Source organism: Lynx canadensis, chromosome A1 (genome assembly GCF_007474595.2).
Source record: "Lynx canadensis isolate LIC74 chromosome A1, mLynCan4.pri.v2, whole genome shotgun sequence".
NCBI lineage: Eukaryota > Metazoa > Chordata > Mammalia > Carnivora > Felidae > Lynx > Lynx canadensis.
This window is the reverse complement of record NC_044303.2, coordinates 23,049,564-23,074,643: the sequence shown is the minus strand read 5'-3', so window position 1 is coordinate 23,074,643 and position 25,080 is coordinate 23,049,564. Positions and strand designations below refer to the sequence as shown.

The window sequence follows — 25,080 nt, the reverse complement described above, 5'->3', positions numbered from 1 at the left end:
GGATAAATTCTTCCTCTATCCTTCAAGGTCTTCCAGCTGGACTGAGAATTAAATTTACATGAGACAGACTAACAGAAATAATAATAATTAAAAAAAAAGCTTTATTGCATGTGTGTGGAGCCCTAATAATGAAATTGAAACCTCAAGAAATGACCAAGGCATGCAGTTTTTATACTTTTTAGACAAAGAGACGATAAATTTGTGAGGAACTGACCTGATAAAGAAAACAGGTGTTTGGGAGCTTTAATTAGTAAGAAATTCTAAGCAGAATTTGGGCTGTAGATTAGTTAAAAAAAAAAAAAAAAAAGTAGCAAGGTTTGTTTCTACAGCTTTCTTGGCTTTAAAGTTCCTGTCTCTGGGGGCGCCTGGGTGGCGCAGTCGGTTAAGCGTCCGACTTCAGCCAGGTCACGATCTCGCGGTCCGTGAGTTCGAGCCCCGCGTCAGGCTCTGGGCTGATGGCCCAGAGCCTGGAGCCTGTTTCCGATTCTGTGTCTCCCTCTCTCTCTGCCCCTCCCCCGTTCATGCTCTGTCTCTCTCTGTCCCAAAAATAAATAAACGTTGAAAAAAAAAAATTTTTTAAAGTTCCTGTCTCTGGCAATAAGGATGTCTTTTTTACCACTTCGTTCAGGGAGGGTACATTTCATATGGAAAATTGATTTTTGCTTTCAGGGGAACAAAAGAGGATCTAAGGGTCTCTGCATGGACGGTTTCTTAACTTTCATTTACAGTAATCAATCAATATGCCAAGGTGGCACATTTTGGGGCAGCCTGCCCTTGGCCCCTGTTTAACTGCCATTAACCTCATAGGATTCTTGCCTGTGGGTAGCCCATTGCTCAGTACAATACTGGATTTTCAATTATGTTGACTTGAGGAACAATGGGTCCTTCGGTTTTGATTTCTTATTTTAACAGAACTTCCTCATCTTAGAAATAGCCGGGATTTCAATCAACATTTTTCTCAGTGAGGAAATTTCAACATAATGGACTTCCTTCAAATGGCATTTCTCTCACAATCCCATAACTGACTGGCATGCCAGAGCCTGCTCAAGTAAGCAGGTTCGGGGACATGGCTAGAAGTTAAATCACCTGGCACTGCAGTGACAAAGTAAAATGGGCTATCAGTTTTGAAAATCCCCTCACTACAGTGCCTTAACAACGGTACCTCTAGGGGCACCTGGGTGGCTCAGTCGGTTAAGCCTCTGACTCTGGATTTCAGCTCAGGTCATGATCTCACGGTTCGTGGGATGGAGCCCTGAATCCAGCTCTGTGCCTACAGTGCAGAGCCTCCTTGGGATTCTCCCTCTCCCCCTATCTCTGCCCCTCCCCTGCTCATGCTCTCTCTCTAAATAAATAAATAAACATTTAAAACACAAACAAACAATGATACCTCTGTAAGATGGGCACTAGGCCAAGTGCCATACCGTAAAAATTACATTTGCCTGTTGTGGCATTAATGCTCAGCCAAGCAACTGATCTCAGTACACAGTCAAGTACACCAAAACAGGCATCAAGAGCAGAATCTAAACCACAGGGTGAACACCAAGGAGGCAGAATAGGCACCACAGGTCAGGAACGCTGGGTCTGTCAGTGGAGAGGAGTCGGCTACAGCCTCTTACCTGTTCAGCGGTCTCCGCAAGGGTGAATGTTTCACACTGACGTATGATACCAAACACATGAGAACCGACAGCCTGGGCAAGTGAAGTCTCTGGTTTTTAAAAAGTTGACTCATAATGAAAAAGCTCTCACAAGCTGAAAACATGGTCCATATCAGTTGAATCACACTTTTGAAGAAAGCCATGACCCACTTGTTTATACCGGTCCTTTGGCCATCACTCTTCAGTATCCTTCCCAGAGTAAATGGTGGATCACAAACTGACTCCCAAACACAGAGGGACAGGAGAGCCTGAAGAAAGGGACAGGCCACTCCAGACTGGTAGGAGGCTGTCTCAATAAGCAAGGGGACTTACTTACGAGGTTTATCTTGGGCAAACGAGAGATGTTCACACCTGCCCACCATAATCTTAAGTTTATATAGAGGCCGGCGCTGGGTTCAGTCACATATTTAGTCCAGATGGTCTCAATTACATGTTACGCTTTCACGGCGGCGTCCTTGAAAATGGCTCCAGCTGAGGGAATGGCCAACAGGCAAAAGGTATCTTTCAAAGATGGGGAGCAGGTGAGGAGCCTCTGATGGCTTAGATCTAGTTCAGAGATCAACCAGTGGTCATGTCCTTTCGTTGACCTCCTCCAGCAGTAGGAAAAGATCAGATAAAAAGACTCAGATCTATGCCTTCTCACTTCACAAGAGTTATGCCACGCCAGACACAAAGTGGATCAACACTCAGACCAATTATTTCCACTTCTTCCTTATCAGCCCCCACTGTCTTATACATCTGATGTACCGTAGCTTAGTTTTCCTCCAGTGGAATCTGAATCATCAGAATGAGGAAATTTCAATTTTTCACACACAAACGCCATTAGCTTTGATAGCTAAATGACTGAAGGGGGAAACGGGCTTCCCCTGCCACACCCTGTTATGGTTTCAACACTTTCCTACCTCCTAGCCCAAGTAAAAGTTAAATAAAAAGTGTCCCTGCAAATGCTAACTTCATATACACCTAGGAACACACAAGAAATTGGTACCTGAAAAAGATGGCACTCCAAAACTGGTAGGGAATGGGTGAAATAGCAAACAGTGTTTGGGAAACTGGCCAGCCATGTAGGGAGAATTAAAATCCGCATTCCCATAACTCAAGCTCAGAACTAATACCAAAATAAGTGCAGCCTTTTAAAGTATATCATGAAAACCATAAACCATAAATGTTGGTACATTTGATTGCATTAAAGATGACATGTGTGAAGGATAAATGCTATATGATTCCACTTAAATGAGGTATCTAAAATAGTCAAAGTCATAGAAACAGAGATTGGAATGGTGGTTGGCAGGGGCTGGAGGGGAGGGGAAAACAAGGAATTGCTGCTCAATGGGTGTAAATTTCAGTTATGCAAGATGAGTAAGTTCTAGACATCTGCTGTACAACCCTGTCCTGTAGTAAACGATGCTGTATGTGCACTTAAAAATCTGTTAAGAGGCTAGATCTCATGTTAAGTGTTCTTACCACAATTTGTAAATATCACATATGATAAGACATGTAATATATAATAGGCAAATGGTTAATCTCAAATATGCAAAAAGTTCTTAAATATCAGTAAGAATGAACAGCCAATAGAAAAATATTTGAGGTGGGCGCCTGGGTGGCTCAGTCGGTTGGGCATCCGACTTCGGTTCAGGTCATGATCTCACGGTCTGTGGGTTGGAGCCCTACATCAGGCTCTGTGCTGATAGCTCGGAGCCTGGAGCCTGCTTCGGATTCTGTGTCTCCCTCTCTCTGCCCCTCCCCTGCTCATGCTCTGTATCTATCTCTCAATAATGAATAAATATTAAAAAAAAAAACTCGAGGAACGTGAAATGGAAGTTACACACACACACACACACACACACACATATGCTCCTGCACAAATGACTAGTAAACAGATGAAAGCCTCATCAACATTAAACAGGAAAGACCTGTCTTTTGCCCATTGGAATTAGCAACGCACTGTCGTCAAAGATGCGGAAAAACTGTTATGCACTGTGAATGGGAGAGTAACCAGTACAGATTTCTTGCAAAGCAGTTCAGCTACTGCCATGAAAATGGTAAGTAGAGTTATGCTTTTACACAGCTAACCCACTTAGGGGTTTTTATCCAAAGGACAGTTTATGCACCAGAACCTTCACCTCTTTCATTCAGAACGTTAAAAATGTGGAAAACAAATTTCAACAGTGCGAGACTGGGTAAGTAAAACAATGGTACACGCATTCTGTTGTGTGTGCGGTCATGAAAAATGATGTAGACCTCTATTGGACGTGACGGAAAGATGTCTAAGTGTTTACTGAAGAAAAGCACGTGGTATAGAATTTGATCCTATTTATGTAAAAGTACATTCATATATCTGTGCACATATGTTCACATGTAGAGAAGACCAGAATATTTACCAAACTGCTAACAGTTGTTATCTCTGGGTTCTGGTGTTGTGACTGAACTTACTTGTCTTTGTACTTTATGTATCAGTGGGGTTTTTGTTTTTACAATGACTGTGTGTCATTTTCACTGAAACGATGGTCTCTTTTTCCAAAACGAGGCTGGTTTCATCACACACATATATCAGAAACAGAATAAAAAGATGCTTTTCTGCTTTTAGAACTGAGCATAGGAAAAATTCTAAACCATTTAAGGTTTGTCTCTAGTTCCCAGATGATGAAATGTCCATCCCATCACCCTGGAACTATCACTCTGAAATGCATGACTGCAAGGTCTGAAGTGGTGGTCGGTCAATTCCTCCCAAAGACAGTGACCATGTTACTGTTCAAATTAGCAACATACAACCCAGACATGAAGCTCAGGCCACCCTTTCATTGTATACCCCAACTTGCCCAACTGATCTTCTGTATTGGCATTGACTAAACGCACCAGGGCACATAGCCGTCTGTGGCTTTTTTGACTGATGGCAATTGCTTCACAAATTTACAAAGCTGTGAGTACTATCGTATTGACTAGAAACTATTCAATGCTGAGCCTCTCAACCCTAGATGTGTTTACATCCTCCTTCCAATTCGAATGTTTACATCCTCACAACTGGATGTGAGGGAGCTTTTCTCAGTCCTACTCAAAATGTAATCCGTGGACTGATGCTGATCTGATCCACAAACAGTTCAGAAATCTGCAAGAGAAAAGCGGTTAAGACTAAACACTTGGACACTTTTTAGCAATTTGAAGTTTTATGCTATCAAATAAAAGCAAAGAATTGGGGCTCATGTTTTGTATGTAAAAAATTCATTTCTTCTAGTAATTGATTTTATTTTATAAAAGGATCAGTACATGACAGATTAGAAAAATTTAAATTTCTAATTTTTACAAAATGGCCCTTCACCTCAGTTTGAGAAGAGTTCTCTTTTATAACTAATATGTACTAGTATGAATAGGTTAGCATATTAAGTTTCCTACTGCTGCTATAACAAATTACCACCAATTTAGCAGCCTAAAACAACACATATTTATTATCTCACAGTTCTGTAGCTCAGAAGTCCAGATAGGCTTTGCCTGGTTTCTCTGTTCAGTCTCACAAAATCAAAATCAAAGTGTCAGCCAGCTCAGCTGTCATAAGGAGGCTCTGGAAAGAAGCCACGTCCAAATGCATTACAATTGTTAGCAAAATCAAGTTCCTTTTAGCTGTAGGACTGAGATCCTCATTTCCTTGCTGGCTGTCGGCTGAGGGCTGCCCTCAGCTGCAGGCCTCTCTGTGGTCCTTGCACATGGATTCCTACATCTCAGAAGCAGCAATAGTATCCTGAATTCTCCTCATGTTGGAATCTCTCAACGTCCCCTTTGGCCACACCTGTCTTGCCTCCAGCTGGAGAATGTTCTCTGCTTTTAAGGACTAGCAATAAGATTGGGCCTTGCTATAGACTGAATATTTGTCCCTCCAAAATTCCTACGTTGAAACTTGGATATTATGGGGATGTGGGACCTTTGGGAGACGCTCAGATCATGAGGGTGGAGCCCTGAATGGTATTAGTGCTCTTTTAAGAGACCCCATGGAGTTCCCTAGCCCTTTCCTTCTACCATGTGAGGATATAGTGAGAAGGCATCGCCTATCAACTAGGAAGCACGCTCTCACCAATCACCAAATCTGCCAGTGCCTGGAGATCTTAGACTTCCCAGTGTCCAGAAGTGTGAGAAATAAGTTTCTGTTGCTTATAAGCCACCAGTCTCTGGTATTTTGTTGTAGAAGCCCAAACAGACTAAAACAAGCCTACAGGGATAATCCAGGATAATCTCCCTATTTTAAGGTCCACAGCCTTAATCACAGCTGCAAAATCCCTTTGCCATACAATGTAACGTACACATTGTTTCCGGGGGTTAGGGTGTGGATAACTGTGAAGGGACTGTTATTCTGTCTAATGGACAGGGTCAGGTGAAGTCCAGGAGTCCTCACATATTTGCTTGTTCGTGTAGGTAAAGCCTAAAGCCAGAGGAATGAAAGCAGTAACAATGGATGACACAGGAGGTGATGTGGAAGTTTGCCGCTGACTGCACCATCAGTGAGAAGGTCAAGAGAAGGAAGGGAAATGGGGGTGGCTTGCACGGCAGTTACCCCTCCCCACTAAACATGTAGGGGAGGCAATACACAGGAAAGCCACCGCGTACACACAAGATTGAAAGACACGAAAAAGAGAAACGGCTGGTTACTGGGGAAGAAACAGAAGTTGTTCATAGTCATCTCCTTCTGAGGCCAGGTCATGAATAACAAAGACCCTCAAATTTCCTCAAAGTGGAAAAGGAAGCTGACAGAGCTAGATTTTTTTTTTTAAAGGAGAACAGAGACTGCCCTAGAGTCCATCCTGAGAACACTCAAGCAGGTAGGGGCGGTGGGGGGAGGGAGAGGAGGAGGGCATAAAATGCTGGTGCCCCGGGATGCCTGGCTTTATTACCTCAAGTCCCTCCCGTGCCCAGTCCTCTCCTCGGGCCGTCACTTGGGATACCAACTTTTAAATAATTATTATTTTATCCCTTCACCTTCACCTCTTTGTTTTAAATCAAACTTTAGACAACTGAATTACCAACCTTTTGTTCTTTCCTCATTTTACAGTGCAGACCTCTAAATCTTTAGATTTTCTACTACCACCCAATAAATCACACAAATCTGGTAACTGATTTTTCCACAGGTCTTATCTCACCCGCTTCCTTGTGTTTCAACAGGACAAAAGAGCATGATAGTAATTACAGTACACTTGCCCCCTAGCCTGCTAACATTTACGCCCATGCTCTTAACATTTCTTTAAACAGAATTCTTTCTGAGTGCCTGGGTGGTTCAGTCAGTTAAGCAGCTGACTTCGGCTCAGGTCATGATCTTACAGCTCGAAGGCTTAGGAGTTTGAGACCCACATTGGGCTCTGTGCTGACAGCTCACAGCCTGTGTCTCCCTCTCTCTCTGCCCCTCCCCTGCTCATGTTCTGTATCTCTCTCTCTCAAAAATAAATAAACATTTTTAAAAATTTTTAAATAGGGGGGCGCCTGGGTGGCGCAGTCGGTTAAGCGTCCGACTTCAGCCAGGTCACGATCTCGCGGTCCGGGAGTTCGAGCCCCGCGTCAGGCTCTGGGCTGATGGCTCAGAGCCTGGAGCCTGTTTCCCATTCTGTGTCTCCCTCTCTCTCTGCCCCTCCCCCGTTCATGCTCTGTCTCTCTCTGTCCCAAAAATAAATAAACGTTGAAAAAAAAAATTTAAAAAAAAATTTTCTAAATAAAATTCTTAGCCAGGCAGAAACGACTCACCAAAATATTTTTTAAAAATTAAAAACTTCAATGTCCTGCTAAGGTTGTTGGGGTTGTACTGTTTGCCTGCCTTCCTTTTTCTTTTTCTTTCTTCCCTCCTTCCCTTTGTTTTTATTGTAACATGTCCCCCTCCCCCCCCCCTTAATGTGTGGATTTCTAAAATCCCATCTGCTACAAAGTATGAATATCTATCAGGCTTGGTATCCTAGGTTCTGCTGTAAGGCTGATATCATAGTCAAAATTGGTTATATTCTTTGTAGAAAGTAGTCGTTTATATGGATTTACTCAACTGTAACAGAAAGAATTCACATGTTAAAGTAGGCTTTTTTTCATGCGAAGCAGGTAGGGCTGTAGAGACAGAAGTATCAAGCCTGTAAAAAGAATATTCAAGGGTGAAGTGACGCTTCGGGGAAGCAGTGGGAGGGTGTCCAAGTAGCTACCAGGTAGTTGTTTCAACTCCCACATCCTCCACACCATTACACTGCAGTCATTCTTACCAAGCTGTCACATCCTGTTTCAGTTCCACTAGATACTGTTTCAATTCCACAGACTTCTTGGCTGTATTTGCCACCGTTGATCACTCTATCCTAGAAACAGTTCATTCCTTGCCTTCCCTGATAAACGTTCCTGTGGTTCTCCTGGGACCACCACTGAGGCAGGGTTTCCCCATGCCAGCCAAGGCACTCTCCTTATCAGGGCCGCAAGCGCCAGAAGCCTTCCCAGCTCCCAGATTCTCCTCACTACCTCAGTCTTAGCTCCAAGTTAACTCAGCAACCAACCTGCTCTTTCAGGTTCCCAGCGTTAAGTGGTGATGGCTTTAAAATATGTTGATAAACTCTTTGATACTTCTCCCTTCAAGAATGGAGCTGAATTCCCCTCCTCTTGTGGACTGGACTCAGTGACTCATTTCTAACAAAGAGGGTGGCAGAAGTGACAATGAAATGAGAACACAAAAGGGGGACACCTTGGTGGCTCAGTTGGTTAAGCAGCCAACTTTGGCTCAGGTCATGATCTCCCGGTCTGTGGGCTGGAGCCCCGCATCAGGCTCTGTGCTGACAGCTCAGAGCCTGGAGCCTGCTTCGGAATCTGCGTCTCCCTCTCTCTCTATCCCTCTCCTACTCATGCTCTGTCTCTCTCGCTCTCAAAAATAAACAAACACAAAAAAATTTTTAAAAAGAACACAAAAGGCATCGTGGCTTCCAACCCTTGTTCACTTGGATCACTTGCTCTGGGTGAAGCCAGCTGCCATGTCACAAGGATGTTAAAGCAGCCTTGTCAACAGGCCCATATGGGGAGAAACTGAGGCCTTTGGCCAACAGCCATGTGAGTGAGCCATCTTGTAAGTAGGTCCTCTAACCCTAGTCAAGCCTTCAAATGACTATGGCAGCAAAACCACCTAAACTGCTTCCAAATCACGGACCCACTGAAACTATGAGGTAAGTGTTGGCTGAAAATCACTACATTTTAGGGCCATCTATCATGCAAGTCTAGATAACTGAAACACTAGTATTACCCACAGCCTATGTTATATCCTCTCCAAAATACCAAGCATTGTTTTAAATTCCTGACTAGACCCCAACTAATACAAAATGCCAATCTCTTCTCATCATTGGCTAGCATTCTTTGGAATATTTTTTTTTTAATTAAAAGCCAAAGTTTTGGACTTTTAATTATGACTTTATCACAACTTTCAATAGTTTTATGGCTCTAATTTAGTCTCTTAATATATGAGCAAGAAAGACTAATAGATAATGATATATGTATAGTTACCTATTCTCTTTATATAATTTTTCTCCTTTCTCCTTCCCCCTCCACCACCCATTGTCCTTTCTAACCAGGATGAGAAAGGAGCTAAGGAAACTGAGATACACTGAAATTTAAAAACTTGTCCAAAGTCTTATAGGTAGTAAATAAGGGAGCCAAGATTCAAACCAGACAGACTGCTTTCAAATTCTGTGCTCATAATCACTATGCTATGCAGTCTCTCATAGTGTGTGTGTGTAATGATCACATATTAAGAACATCAAAATAGGTAGAAGTCCTTATATTCACCAGTATGGTTACATAGTCATTGCTGGACTGATTTTTCCTTCCATGGTATCTACACAGTTAATCACATGATATGAACACTGTTAACAGTTAAATATCAACTGTTCTAAGCAATGAACAAAAGCCTGATACATACACACACAAGGACACAAAGGAAAAAACATGTTTGTGTTTTTTTTTAAAGAAAGTACTAGATGATTCACACATAAATATCAGAATTCAAGGGAAATATTTGTAGGTAGCTCCATAATATGTAATGTCATGCCCCAGTACGTGATCTACAAATCAGTTCCTTGGAGATGTTTAGTGCAATGATGAACACATCACCATCTACTGTGTTTACTTAGAAAAGGAAAAAGAAAAAAAAAACATTAATCCGAGTTACACTGAGAGATTTTTATTAACTTAAACTGACATTATTAATTTTGTCTGCCAAGTCCTTAGTGAATATACCTTTTATTTGATATAAACCTACAGGTTCTTATCAATACCACAGGATCATGAAAACATACAGTAATCAGTGTTTTGTAATGGTTAAAACAATGTTCAAATAACAAGTTACTTCACTGAAATACTTAAAAAGAATATTTTGGGGAGTGTTTGAAGGCTCTGTTTATAAATAGTAATTGATATATTTAGATAGGTATTTGGTTCTGAAGATAAACACTTCTTATATAAAACATTGTTTTAATACATTGCTCTACTAATGAGGCTAAATTACATATATTTCTAGAGCTAAAGAATAAAGCTTTATCTTCATATTTATTTTATTCATAGGACTCTTATCACTGAAGAATGTTGTATCTAACAATAAACTGGCATACTGCGAGTGACATTCCATAGAAGTAAAAAAGAAGGTTGCAACAAAAAAAAGAGATCACTGCGTTACACATTCTTTATACAAAGAGCCCACTCTGAACAGAGAATTAAATGCAGAGCAAATGCTTTTAAAAGTTTTTGTGCCGAGCTGGCAATTACAATCTCCACACAATCAAGAGAAAAGGAACAATAATAATACAGAACACAGTATTTTTAACGATTATATCACATTTAAAACCTTCAGCCATCCTCTGGGTTCTCAGATCAGATTGGCAACTGAAATTTCACATCCACTTGGGCTTGCTTGGCTAAGGTCACTATTTCAGAGAGCTTTACAACCTGAAAGGAAAACACAAAGCATCTTTTATCTCTTCACGAAACCATAAAATGAGAACTACTAATGAATGTGAAATTAATGCACATTAAGTCTTTTTCATTTAAAACATCTGGGCTATTCTGACATTGTTATAAATCACTTCACACTCTTACAAGCATTTGCCACTCTTGAAGGATAGTCAAATCTGACACGATTCACAACTCATGCCTCAGTTCAATACTTACTGATTTTATATATATTCTGATTGAAGATGTATATATATTTTATACATATTCCAATTGAATATATATGTGTGATATATGTATATAAATCTTTTTTACTGCTTAAATTTTTTTCTCTTTTAAAGATAGAAACTGTAATTGTCTTAGCTGGATGCCACACAGTGCAAAGCACATCTCAATAAAAATCTGTTTAAATAATATGTACACACCTTAACTTGCAATATTGGGATAGGAGGTTGGGTTTAGGGAGTTACATAGTATTTTACTTTTCATCAAGCTGAATTGCAATGTTGTCTCTATAATCTAAGACTAACCAGCTGGTACCATACAAAACATTACACAAAATAAACATGTCAAAAAACAAACAACAAATTCAGCTTCTCTCCTGCCCAAGAGTAGTAAAGAGAAGGTTTTGAAGTTAGGCCCCTTGGGTTCAGATCCCATTCCAGTACGTATGATGTGATCTTGATGAATAATTTATTTAGCCTCTGTTTCCACATCTATAAAACCAGAAATTATATAACCACATTTGTAATGAGATAATACCTGTAGAGGAAGCTTAGCATTGCATGCACAAAAAGCAGTAAATGGCAGCAGCTGCTACTATCATCATCATCACCATATTATCATCTATACTATTATAACCTCCATAATCTCATAGTCAGAAGAAAAACACTAGTCACAAATTAAACCACCTGCTCACTTTTATCTGTCAGGGGTCTATTTAATCAAGATTCTATTGATTCTTCTACTTTCTTTCCATGTCCACAAAGCTTTCTGGAACACCTTCTGTCTACCACTTCTTTGCTCAAAATCTTAAACTCAAGATTAAGTGTAAGTCCCTGTGTCACTAAAGTGCAATTGATTTTTATTTACCAGTGAGTACTTTCCCAAAGTATGTCCCAAAGAAGGACAAAAGACCTTTATTATTTTTACAAAATTGTAACATACTAACTTAGCAAATCTCAAAAGCCTATTGCTGATTAAACCATATAGCCCCAGAGTATTCCGTAAAATGTCTATAAACAAAGGTAGGAAAGAATCAAAAGTTCTCATTTTCAAAACACCTTTATGTCTACTATGGAGTGTGCTTCAAGATAGGTTATTAAGTAAAAAAAGTGAGGTAAAATACATATTACCATCAAATAATGTGAGAAATGTAGACAGACAGATAAACACACACAGATACACACACACACACACACATATACACACACATTATTTGCTTATCATTTTAAAAATTGGAAGGATGAACTAAAGATCTCTTTTAAAAAGTGGTTATGTGCGGGGAAAGAAGAAACAGGGAATGAGTATAAAAGCTAGATTCTCTGAATATACCTTGTTTTATAGTCTTGACTTTAGAACCACGCAATATCTATATAATATAAAACAAAAAATCCTTTAAAAATAAATTAATTATGGGTGCCTGGGTGGTTCAGTTAAGCATCCAACTCGACTTCAGCTCAGGTCATGAACCAGTGCTGTGGGATTGAGCCCTGGGCTGGCTGAGGCTCAGTGCTGAGCATGGTGCCTGTTTAAGACTCTCTCTCTCGAGCCAAAGCATAAGAGACTGTTAAAAACTGAGAACAAACTGAGGGTTGATGGGGGGTGGGAGGGAGGGGAGGGTGGGTGATGGGTATTGAGGAGGGCACCTTTTGGGATGAGCACTGGGTGTTGTATGGAAACCAATTTGTCAATAAATTTCATATATATATATAAAAAAAAAAAAAAAAAGACTCTCTCTCTCCTGCTCCCTCTACCCCTCCCCTCCCCCACCTTCCACGTGCATATATGTGCGCACTCTCTGTCAAATAAATAAATAAATAAATAAATAAATAAATAAATAAAACTTAGATTCTAAAACGAACAGGCTAATATGGCTAATAATGAGTGTTTTAGCTGCATATTAGGAGCACTGGACCCCTTACACCTATCATCCATCTTACACACTTCGCAAATCTGTCCCTAGATTATCATAGCCTGCTTACCATTTTAGCAGCTTCATCCAAGTCATCACAAGCAAGAATTTTAAGTCCACTGTCTGTTATCAGGGCCTTAGCATCATCAACTCTTGTACCTGGAAATGATTTATGCAAATATAAAGATGTTTTAAATATTTACACAAAATCATTTAAAATGTCTGTCACAATATGAAATTTCAACATAGGAGTACTTCGATTATTTAATATAAATGCTTCTAAAATCAAAGAAAATACTGTAAAATTCCAGAGTTACCTCATGAAATATCTTGGTTTACCATGTCAATGGTAACTCAGGAAGTCAGAATTCAAAACAAAGCACAACGAATAAATCATGTGCCAAATTATACCAAGCAAAACTATAAATATTTTTGCCCCAATGTCAGAATTTTTTTTAAACCCACATTTAAAAAAATTCCTATTACATAACATTTTTATTTGAAAGACATAGCTATTTGAAAACTGTATTTTAAATGAACTGAACTCCTTGGAATTAGGAACTTTTAAACAATTCGAGTTCAAGGAACAACTGCAAGATATCTTTTACACTCACCTTGTAACCGTACCACAATTGGTATTTTAATTTCCAAATCCTTTACTGCCATAACGATACCCTGTGCAATAACATCACACCGCATGATTCCTCCAAAAATGTTAACCAGAATAGCCAGTACCTGTGAATAAAATGCTTTTTGTAGATTAAAACTTAAAAACCAAGGAGTAGGTATCCTTCCTTCCCAAGAAAATACTAGTGTCTGTGCCTTAGGATACAAATTAATTCCATGGTAACATTTTCAGATCAAACCATCATACTCTCCGTACTCTCATCACTAAAATTTATGCAGCCCACCACCCACCAGAACTTATTCTCCCCAAGCTGGGTAATTTCAACGCCTGGCTCATATTCTCTAGTCTCCTCCCATACGACAAAGACTTCCGGACTGCATTTACTCGTTTTCTATTAAGCATAGCCATACACCACACCAACAAGACTGCCCCAGATCATGATTTAAGATAATGTCACATGGGGCGCCTGGGTGGCGCAGTCGGTTAAGTGTCCGACTTCAGCCAGGTCACGATCTCGCGGTCCGGGAGTTCGAGCCCCGCGTCGGGCTCTGGGCTGATGGCTCAGAGCCTAGAGCCTGTTTCCGATTCTGTGTCTCCCTCTCTCTCTGCCCCTCGCCCGTTCATGCTCTGTCTCTCTCTGTCCCAAAAATAAATAAACGTTGAAAAAAAAAAAATTAAAAAAAAAAAAAAAAAAATAATGTCACATGCAAGATCTCCAATTTAGTGTTCACTACCTGACTATCATTTGTTCTTCATTTATCCCCATCAACTCAACCAATTTCTCACACAAAGCAGAACCTCAAAATCACTCAACTTCTTCTGAATACCTACTCCTGGCTACACTTCACATCCAAACCTCAAGGCCCGTTTGGATCAGCATTCTTTCATCATCACTGATAAGTCTGAATCACTGTTCTTTGATCATTTCCTCCCCCCAAATCTTTTTTATTTCTCAAAGAGTCTTAGTTCAGGAATACCTGGGTGGCTCAGTTGATTGAGTGCCAGACTCTTGGTTTCAGCTGAGGTCACGATCTCACAGTTCATGAGTTCAAGCCCCCCATCGGGCTCGCTGCTGTCAGCATGGAGCCTGCTTCAGATCCCGTGTCCCCTCTCTCTCTACCCCTCTCCCACCCATGTTCTCTCTCTCTCTCTCAAAAATAAAACATTAGAGGGGCGCCTGGGTGGCGCAGTCGGTTAAGCGTCCGACTTCAGCCAGGTCACGATCTCACGGTCCGTGAGTTCGAGCCCCGCGTCAGGCTCTGGGCTGATGGCTCAGAGCCTAGAGCCTGTTTCCGATTCTGTGTCTCCCTCTCTCTCTGCCCCTCCCCCGTTCATGCTCTGTCTCTCTCTGTCCCAAAAATAAATAAACGTTGAAAAAAAATAAAAATAAAAAATAAAATAAAACATTAGAAAAACAAACAAAAAAAAAGCCTTCATTCACCTATACCAGAGCTTCCAACTAGTGAGCTACAAATGATACAAATGGGTTACAGACATACCAAGATATTGTTCCCCCTCTACCCTTTGGGCAGCTAGGAAGGTTCTGGGACAGCTAGTGCCTCTGGGCCAGTGGTCTCTGACTATAAGCAACCTTCTCTATTTATCGCCTATACCCCTTTGAAATATCATCTTCTGTGAATGACAGGACATTAAAAAGATTGAAAAACACTGAACAATGCTATCCATTCCTTAACTTTACCACTCTTATTTCTAGACCTTTAAGAAATGAAGAAACAGACTAGAATTCATAATGACCTTGGCACCCTCTTATCTCCCTCCCTCCCACCTCATCCTGCATAGCTTCAATGCATACCACAAGCATCATCTAACACTCTGGACTTAAAGTTACTAGATCTCTACCATGTCACTTTTACCTCCAGTCCATTTCAACTAATTACCACCAAAGCCAAATCCCTGACTTGACCAGAATGAATGTTTCTAGAATATCAGCTATGTAAATCACATTCTGCTTAACCTCCTCTCCTTGTGCCTATTATCTCGAACTCCATCAAAACCCAGTCTTTTCCTCTTAAAGGCCTCTACTCCCTGAACCTTGTTCTAATTCCCAGACTCTCAGCAGATCTGACTTTTTTAAACACTACCGAGCCCAGAACCTGTGGCTGAGCAATCCAATGATACTGTCAGCTGCATGCTTAATTCCTCCATACCCTACCTCTGTCAAGACCAGTATGCCTCTGCCATCCCTTCAAAGAGTGCACCATTGGATGATTTCAACCAATCAGTTTACTCATTCCAACTTCAAGGAAAAGCAAAAAAATGAGAACAACAACAACAACCCTGATACACTAGCATAACCTGAAGGGCGGCACAATAATGACTCTTCATCAGCAACCCTTTCTCTAGTGGTCTGTCTCATACATCTCACTTCCCTCATAAGTCTCCTATCCCACTTCAAGGACTCTAATTTTTAACATGTGATCTTCCTTTCTCCAATGACACCTCAAGGAGAGAGTTGAAAACTAATCTCATCCCCTAATTACTGTGTTGTATCTCCCCAGGCCTTTACTCTGTTGACTATACTCACTCTCTTCTTCATCCTCAAATCTCTTCTCTCTCCAGCTAGAAACAGCTCATCTTCCTGGTCTTCTAAACAAACAAGCAAACAAACACACACTAAATAGCTCTCCTCGACCCCACCTCCATTCAACTGCTAACACTATGTTCTTCTGTGCCTTCAGAAAAAGTACCCTGAAAACGTAATTTCGCCTGGATGTCTCCATTCCCTCAATTCCTGATCACAGTTCAACCCATTACAACCTGGTCTCTGCCCCCTTCTCCCCTACTGTTCTTGTTAGGGTTCCCAATCATCAGTTCAATCCTTACTCTGGTGCCCATCCCTTACTTCTCAAAACCCTCCACCTTGCCCTTGGATGTCACCGCTTTCTCCTGATCAGCAACTATCTGTCGGTTTCTTTTTTCTCTTTTATTGGGTCTTCCTTCTCTATTCAATCCTTCATCCGGGAGAGTGGGGAGGGGAGGAGAAGGGGAGAAGGTTCCATTCTTGGTTTCCTCATCTCACTCACATGGGTCATGTTACCAACTCCTAACACTTCAACTTTTCTCACAGTGCTGAGGACTGTCAAATATACATCCAACCATTATAGGAAGTATAGTATCCTTACCACTGCCTGCTAGATACAGTCACCACAACCCAAACTTAACACATTCATTCAGAAACACCTATTTCTCTACTTTGCCTCTGACAGCACAAAAGGTATCACCACCCAATGATTCCCTCCAACCAAGAGTCCTAAAGTTAACCTAACCAACCCTTCTCCATGGCCTCCCAACACAAAAAGGGGGAAAAATGAATTTAATGATTCTATTTCAGAAATGCCTCTAAATCAGGTTTCTTTGCTTTATTCTTACTGACACTGCCTTTGTCCAGGACTTCTTAATATTTTTGAACAAGTAGGTATAACAACCAAATTGATCTCTCCTGACAGTGCCTCTCTTCTCTCCATTTCACCCTATAGTAGCAGAGTTACTTTCTTTTAAACATATATTAATATTACATGTTTAATATAATTATTATATATTATATAACCATAACATATAATATATAATAATTATATAATTATAATTAAATATATATTAAGTCATATATACAATTAATAAATAAAGAGGAAGGGGATGGAGATATATACATACACGCACACACACACATATATATATGATATATATATGATATATATGGACTAGGGTAAGGGGGTTAAAATCCAAATTCCCTAACTACAGATAACAGAGATCTTTACAGTGTGGTCTCAATTGCCAACATTAATCATTCATTCCAATAATGCTATATTCTTATGCATAAGCATCTTCCCATTCCATAAACACAGTGGTCTTCTTTGGACTCTACATGCCTTTGTATATTCTTCCTCTTGCCTAACTCATTCAATTTCTCAAGACAGCTCAAGGAATCATTCATTCAGTGAAGGCCACCCTGATTCTCCCAGTTACCGGCTCAGTCTTCTGTTCTTCCACAGCACTACACTCACTTTATCACCCCAGTCAGACTATAAATGCCTTGAGCAAAGTAACCATGTATTCCCAAATGCCAAGTACAGTGTCCAACACAAAGAGACATGGTAAGTATACAGCTACTTCAATGCTATCTACATTGTCTCCCTAGGTTCCTGGCCTGTTTCCAACTCCAATGCCCTTCCTGTCAGCCCACAACACTGGAAGTCTTCATATGCTTTATTCTTGTCCCTAGGCCCTAAAAGCCATACCTAGAAAAGTAATTAGAATTTTAGTTCACGTTAGTAAGTATTCAACAGTTAAATAATTAGATAATACTCTGCTTTTTAGAGTTTATGCCAAAAGAAGCTACAGATATATAGTTCTAATAAGATTTGTTTACTTTTTTGAACAGTTATTAAACAAGGGAAATAAAGCACTTTTATTTCTCATTTTAGTTCAATGCTTTTTGTAAAACTAAATATGGCAAATAATTCTACAGGCTCAAAGAATGGTAAATTAAATTTTTAAAAACAATTCTAGAGTCTAACATCACAAGTAAAATGTACATTGTCGGCATCATCAATAACAAATATTTATCAATGACCTCTGTGTACTAAGCATTATTCCAGCCACAGGAAAAGGAAAGAGTAAGAAATTATCCTTACCAATGAGGAATTCTCAGTTCTAAATTCAGTAAAACTAGTTCTAAGGTAGCCACTATCTTATTTTTCTATTAAGTCTTACAAAACCCACATTGGTCACATAGTAGATATACTTCTTTAAAAAATGATCGATAATATGTCTATCTTTTGGATCATGTTTCACATCTCTTGTGTTCTGATAATCATTTATAAAGTCAGAGTTCTAACTTATGCTATATCTACATATGACAGATTTATACAAACATTAAAATGAGTGTTTTACAAGCACACCATAGTAAATGGAAAAAGTGGCTCAAAATATGTTAGCCAAAAAATTCAAAGTATGTATTTTGAAAGATATATATGAATGAGTGAACTTGATGGCATGTGAATTATATCTTAATAAAGTTGTTTCTATAAAAATATATATGCAAATAAAGTTGTTTCTATAAAAATATATATGCAAACAGGAAGAGAGAGAAAGGAAAATAGGAAGTGTGTGTATGAGAAATTTTGTGTGTGTGTGTGTGTGTGTGTGTGCGTGCGCATGAGTGTGAAATATACAAGAACTAACAAGTCAAGAAAAAATGATCAAGTCAATAGTAACAAAAATTACCTGTGAATAGAATTTAAAATAATTTTAATTTTCTTGTTTGTAGCTTTGTAGATTTTTGAGATTTCTGGGCTTTTAGGGTCAACTAGCATCTCCAGAATTTTTCCACAGGAATGGCTTCTACACCAGATCACTACCATTTATAGTATTACCTAATACCATCTAATATATCTTCATCTTGTTTTCTAAATTAGAGTGGGAATCTTTATCTTTTTTTTTCTAGTTAACTTTTATTGCATTGATTTCAGGAGCTTTTTACAAACTAGTGATGTCTTTTTGAATTATAACGGTATACTCTTGTAATGACCACATCTACTAATTAATCAAGTTACTTCTCGTCATTCGAATTTTACCTTTTTATCTGAAGTGATGAGCTTAAATGCTTCTGTTACTTGATGGACTGTAGCACCACCACCAACATCAAGAAAGTTCGCTGGAGTCCCTCCATGAAGTTTTATTATATCCATTGTGGCCATAGCCAAACCAGCACCATTTACTATCAAGAGGGGAAAATGATTTGTATAAGCAACAGACCCAGAGAAAACAAACTAAGCTCAGCCAATCCAACTTTAACATAAAAACACACAGTACCTAGACAGCCTATATTTCCATCAAGGCCAATGTAGTTCAGATCTGCCTTAGCTGCATCTTTGTCCCTTTCGTCTTCCTGGGTCCAGTCCTGTAAGTCAAAGATTTTCTTCTGACGATAAGCTGAATTAGAATCAAAATTAATCTTTGCATCCATGCACAGCACTGTAAAAGGAAGAAAAAGAAAGTGATCTTAATTTCAAGACAGACACAATAAACTAACCAATAATAGTTCTTAGTTTAGGGGAAAATTAGGTTTTGTTATTTATTGAAAGTATTTCAATTTATGTTCACAATGCATTCAAACTGTTTATTAAAAAAGAATATTTGGGAATTAAAACTGCCCCATCAAAGTTAGTAGTTCCACACCCACCCTAGGCAGATGATAACAGATAAAAGAGAAAAAAAAGTCCACTTCAAAAACACTTAAAATTTGTTTTAAAATTGCCAAAAATTAACCATCCATGCACCTGGCTAACCCCGTCACTTGCACCCTGGACCCCACTCCCTCTCACTTACTCAGACACATTGTTCTGGCAATTCTACCTTTCCTGCATTATAAAGTGCCCCCCCCTTTACCTACTGGCTAAATCCCAACAACTTGCAAAAATGCTGTTATTTTTCCCACCTTAAAAAAGAAAGAAAAATATATTTTGCAACCTCTTCCCCCTTACCCTTCACTTCATGTACAGCAAAAGTCCTTTAACAAACTGTCTGTTTAAACCAAGGGTCAGCAAAAAAACAATATGGCCCATGGCCCAGATATGGCCTATGCCTATTTGGTATTGCCTGTAAGCAAAGAATGGGTTTCATATTTTTACATATTTTTAATGGGTTGTGAAGAACAAAGAAGGGAAAAGAAAGAAGGAGAAGAACAAAAATATGAAGAAAAGCACCATTCGTGGCCTACAAAACCTAAAATATTTACATGTGCCAGCCCCTTTGCCTAAACTCATTGTACAAATTTTTCTCCTGCAATCCTCCCTTAAACCCATTCTAATCAGGTTTTACTTCCAGCACTCTACCAAAATGACTCATATGAAGGTCAATTCTCCCAACTTCACCTTTCAGTGCTTTATCCCTTCCTCACCCCAATATAACTGCAACATTCTCCTTGCTGTACTTGATAAAAGGCTGAAAGAAGTGATCGGTTTCAGCCCAGAAGCCTGCCCAACATGAGACAAAGTTTCAAGTCCTACTAAGTTAACTACAAATAACAATAAAAATCAACATTCTTCCAGAGGAAAATAAAAGAATTTCATCTCTACACCATATTTTACAAAATTTCCAGTATGCAACTAAAAATTACTATATCCATGAAAGAAAAATAGGAAAATGTGACCAATGGTAAAGAGAAAAAGGAGACAAGAAAAACCAAACCCAACACGATCCAGATTTACAATCAGAGGACTGTGAAAGTTATTTTAAATATGCTTAAGGATTTAAAGAAAAATATGGCCATAATAAAGGACTAGATAGGTACCTCAGTAGCAAATAAAACTATAAAAAAAAAAATCTAGAACTAAAAAAGCACAACACCTAAAATGATAAATTCACTGGGTGGGCTTAACAACATATTTATTAGAGATGGGTCAATGGACTTTAAGATAGATAAACAGAAGTTATCCAATCTGGAGGTGGGGGGAAAAAGTGACCTGTTAAACAGTATCATGTTATCTAACATGTAATATTGGAAGTAGAAAGAAGAATGGGGCAGGAGAAAGTATTTGAAAGGACAAAAAAAGACAGATCAACCTAGATTTCTATGTCCAGTTTGTAGTAATTTGTTACAGCAACCACTGGGAACTAACACAGCTGCCAAAGGACATCAACAGAAACTTTGCAGTCTACTGAGGAAAATGTATGTCCGATGAACATGAAAAATTCTCAACATCACAAATAATCAAAGAATTGAAAAATAAGATACCATGTCCTGATTAGCAGTTTGACAGAGTTTAAAACCAAGATAACAGTCACTTCTGGCACAAGTAGGCATTGAAATGGACACTCTGTAAGTTAGAACAACTTTTCCAGACAACAATCTGGCAAAATACATCTCAAAATGTTATTATCCTGGCCCAATAATCAAACATGTTAAAATATCATTACTCTTCAATCCCAAAATTCTACTTCTAAGAATCTATGCGAAAGCTAATCAAGGCTGCAAAGACTTATATACAAATAATATACAAGCCTTTAAAAACTGAAAAATATTTAACATCAAAAATTTTATCATGTAGTCTTAAGTTTAAAAAGGGAAAGATATAAACTGAATAGACAATATGATCCCAATTACAGAACAGGCTGAAATGAACTAAAATATTAAAAAGGATGTTTGTGGCGGGGTGGGGGGGATCTGGGTGGCTCAGTCAGCTAAGCATCCAAGTCTTGATCCCGGCTCAGGCCATAAATTTCACAGTTCGTGAGATCAAGCCCTATGTCAGGCTCTGTGCTGACAGTGTGGAGCCTACTTGGGATTTTCTCTCCCTCTCTCTCTGTCCCTCCCTGCTTTCTCTACCTCTTGCTCCCAAAATAAATAATAAATAAACTTTAAGAAAAAAAAAAAAAAACGATGGTAGGTAACGAGGTTATAGGAAGTTTTTCCAACCTACCTATGTTTCTTGGTACTTTGCAAATTTTCTGTAAATACAATGCCCTTAATCAGAAAAGGAAAAAAGAAAAAAAAAAAAAAAACTCCTTCAAAATATATAGAAATGCATACAAAGAAAAGAAAAGATTAAAATACAAAGGGAAAAAAATTAGATTTTAAGAGAACAAAGACATTCCCTCACCAACAGAATATGGCTGTAGAATTTCACAGCTGAAAGTAATTCAGGAGTCTTGCTTTCAATGTTATTATTACAGAAGCAAAACAAAACAAAAAAACTTTTATACAAATAATTCTCCTTCACTGAACATTTCATTTTGAAAATGTGCATCAGCCTTTACTCTTTATAAAAAAATTTTTTAGTTTTATAAATGACCTCTATAATCACAAGAGAATTTACTCATTCTTCTTTACACAATCATATAAATGACCAACTAAAAATCCATTTCTATAATAAAGTATGTACCTAATTAAAAGTATACAAGTGAAAAGTGATCTATAAATGCTTAAGAGATTAAAATATCCAAAGTGACTTGAAACAAAATCAAGTAATACAGTTAATATAAAGTATCAAGAAAAATTAAGGCTACAATAATGCAACTTATATTTTTAAAATGGCTATACATGGAAGGTATGATCATTCAGAATCTGATTTTCCTTTAAATACATGCAAAAGGAAAAGGTGTCAAAGTGACAAGCTAATCTTACTTCTCTGTTGGATAGAAATATTAAAAGGAAGCAAGTACCAGACTCTACCCTTTGTATAATAAAGACCCATGACAACTCTAAAGTCTGAAACTTGTGGGAGACTAAGAGGGCTAGTTCCTCAAAACTACTGCCATTTACTCACTACCACACTAATTACTCTCATCAGCACTGCCCAAAAGAACTTTCTGCAATGATGGCAATATTCTGTATGTGTGCTATCTGATAAAGTAACCACATGTGGCTACTGAGCAGTTGCAATGTGACTAGTTCAACTGAGGAATATTCTAATAAATTTTAATTGCCACGTGTGGCTGGTAGCCCCCATACTGGACAGTGCAGCTTTAACCTCCCTGTGTGTACATAAATATACATTTTAAGTGTTTGTTTTAATAGGTATTTATCCTTCGTATTTGTTCACATTCAATTTATTATAAAGTAAGTTTCTACATAGGAAAGAGTTCACTTCCTTATGAATTCAACTTCCTTACTGAAGCGTACAATTGGTGGATAAATACGAATCAGTGTTTGATAAAAAGGAAAAGATCCCTTACCGGCTCCATCCGAATCCTCTACCATTGGATTTATTTCTACCATAGTTGCATCATATTTCAGGAAAAGGTTGTAAAGCTTGATCATATTTTCTGCTGCAGAGTCCACAATATTAGGTGGAAATCCCATCTTCTGTGCAAGCTGAAATCAATTTGTCTCTTTATTATACGTATGTTGCGTACGTCCAATCAACATTGTTACTGTAAATAAAAACCTTCTAGCTTATCACTTAAATAATAAGTATGAATTGTTTGTAGTCAAACATGAATGACTGAAATAGCAGCCACTACTACTAAATGGTTCAATAAAACTTTTTATTCAAAATTCCCACAAGACAAGTAGTATGGCCATTTTACAAATGAGAAAGATGCAGAGAAGTTAAGTCCTGACTAGATTCCAGTTCCAATGTTTATTCCATTGCCTTCATATTGCTTCTAAGCCTTATGGCAAACCTAAACTGAAAGAGGCTTATATTTTATTAAAAGACATATAAAAGGTGGACTGACAATCCCAATGGTCCAAATGACGGCAAAAATATTAAATCACTTGATTTTACCTTTTAAGTAATTTATGAACAGTGTCTACCAAGCAATTAGGACACATTCAGTCAAACCAGTATAACTGCATTCATTCAGAAATCTACTGAGTATCTAATATAAGACAGGCCCAAAAGATACAGTTACTTAAGCTTCTATTCTAATAGAGGGGTGTATAGTCTTGAGCAGAGATTCCTAACTAGATATATACCTGAAGAGCTTTTTAAAAAATACACATACCAAAGTTCCAAACTAGAAGTTCTGGTTTACAAGTCCTACAGTGGACCAAGCCTTTCATAATTTTTGAAGTTCCATAAGCAATTCTGGACCACTGATATAGAAGCTACATGTCTATATATTTATTCTAACTGCTGCAATTGCTCAAGAACACTATGAAGGAGGTTTTCCTCTTTTCTAACTACTATCTAAGGCTGCAATACATTTGAATTTTAATTACAGAAAATCTTAAATTCTTTAAGGGTGAATATGATTTTTGCAAGAAGTCAAATACCAGTAAGTAACGAGGATAATCAGCCAAAAAAAAATGGCATTTTCAATTAAGACTTATTTCATATAGAGAATAATATGAAATAAATGAGAAATAATTAAATATTATTTCATTAAGAAAGATTTTCACTAGGTTATAATCTACCATTTTAGATCTAAATATTTGAGAATTGCAACAGAATTCTGATCAACCCAGAAAGACATTAATTTGCCAAACACTGTGCTAGGTAGCATTTCTGCTCTTCACTCAAAAAGCTATAACCTGAGTAGATTATTCCTTCAAGTGTTATTCGAAATCAAGTATTCTTTCTCATCTAAATTTAACTGTGCAGTCATCATTCTCACATAACTACCTAATGAATCAAGTCTCTCTCTGTCCCCTTTAAACCTTTATACCATTATCTTGCTTCAATGACTTTACCAAGGTAATTTCGCTATCTCCTTTAAACTTTTGTGCTAGTCAAAAATTCTTGCTCTACTGTACTTCAATATCATAAGCTTATTTTGACAGTTTCCCACTAATACACATTAATTTCATTCAAACTTTAACATTCAAACTTTTCTTTTAAGATGGGTCACTTATTTTTCATATCCAAACTAAACAATTTAATAGCAGTATTCCAACCTTAACAGTCAACTCTCACAGGCTATGGTATTAAACTTCACGGTTGGGTTTTTTGTTTTTTTTTGTTTTTTTGGAGAAGGTGGTGGACAGAAAGTGGGGAATAAGCACACAAAAAAGGACAGTACAGAAGACTAAAGTATAGGCAAAAATTATTGTTTATGTGCAGACACTAAAAGCCCATAGCTTTCATCAGATTCTCAAAAGTATCCATCAACCACTTCCCTCCATAGGAATGTATAAGACAGTGTCCCTACCATTCCATACAATTTACAGGAAACAAAGGGGAGATTGGAACACATTAAATGCCACCATGGGTATGTAAAATCCAGGCTATGATAAACAATGAACCATAATCACCCCAGTTGCTTCAACA

The 25,080-nt window shown here is 38.3% G+C and overlaps 1 protein-coding gene across 2 annotated transcripts in view; it reads right to left on the bottom strand.

Annotated features, from left to right (window-relative positions):
• Positions 1-9,797: 9,797 nt before the first annotated feature.
• Positions 9,798-25,080, bottom strand: part of SUCLA2 (succinate-CoA ligase ADP-forming subunit beta) — a 44,150-nt gene continuing 28,867 nt past the window's right edge. For both annotated transcript variants that reach the window (XM_030310683.1, XM_032595396.1), the window contains exons 6-11: positions 23,042-23,180; positions 19,178-19,339; positions 18,940-19,082; positions 13,332-13,452; positions 12,788-12,876; positions 9,798-10,580 (exon numbers count right to left, since the gene is read on the bottom strand). In XM_030310683.1, the coding sequence (XP_030166543.1) occupies positions 10,506-10,580; positions 12,788-12,876; positions 13,332-13,452; positions 18,940-19,082; positions 19,178-19,339; positions 23,042-23,180 (729 nt within the window). In that variant the 3' untranslated portion in view covers positions 9,798-10,505. The remainder of the gene's footprint in view (positions 10,581-12,787; positions 12,877-13,331; positions 13,453-18,939; positions 19,083-19,177; positions 19,340-23,041; positions 23,181-25,080) is intronic.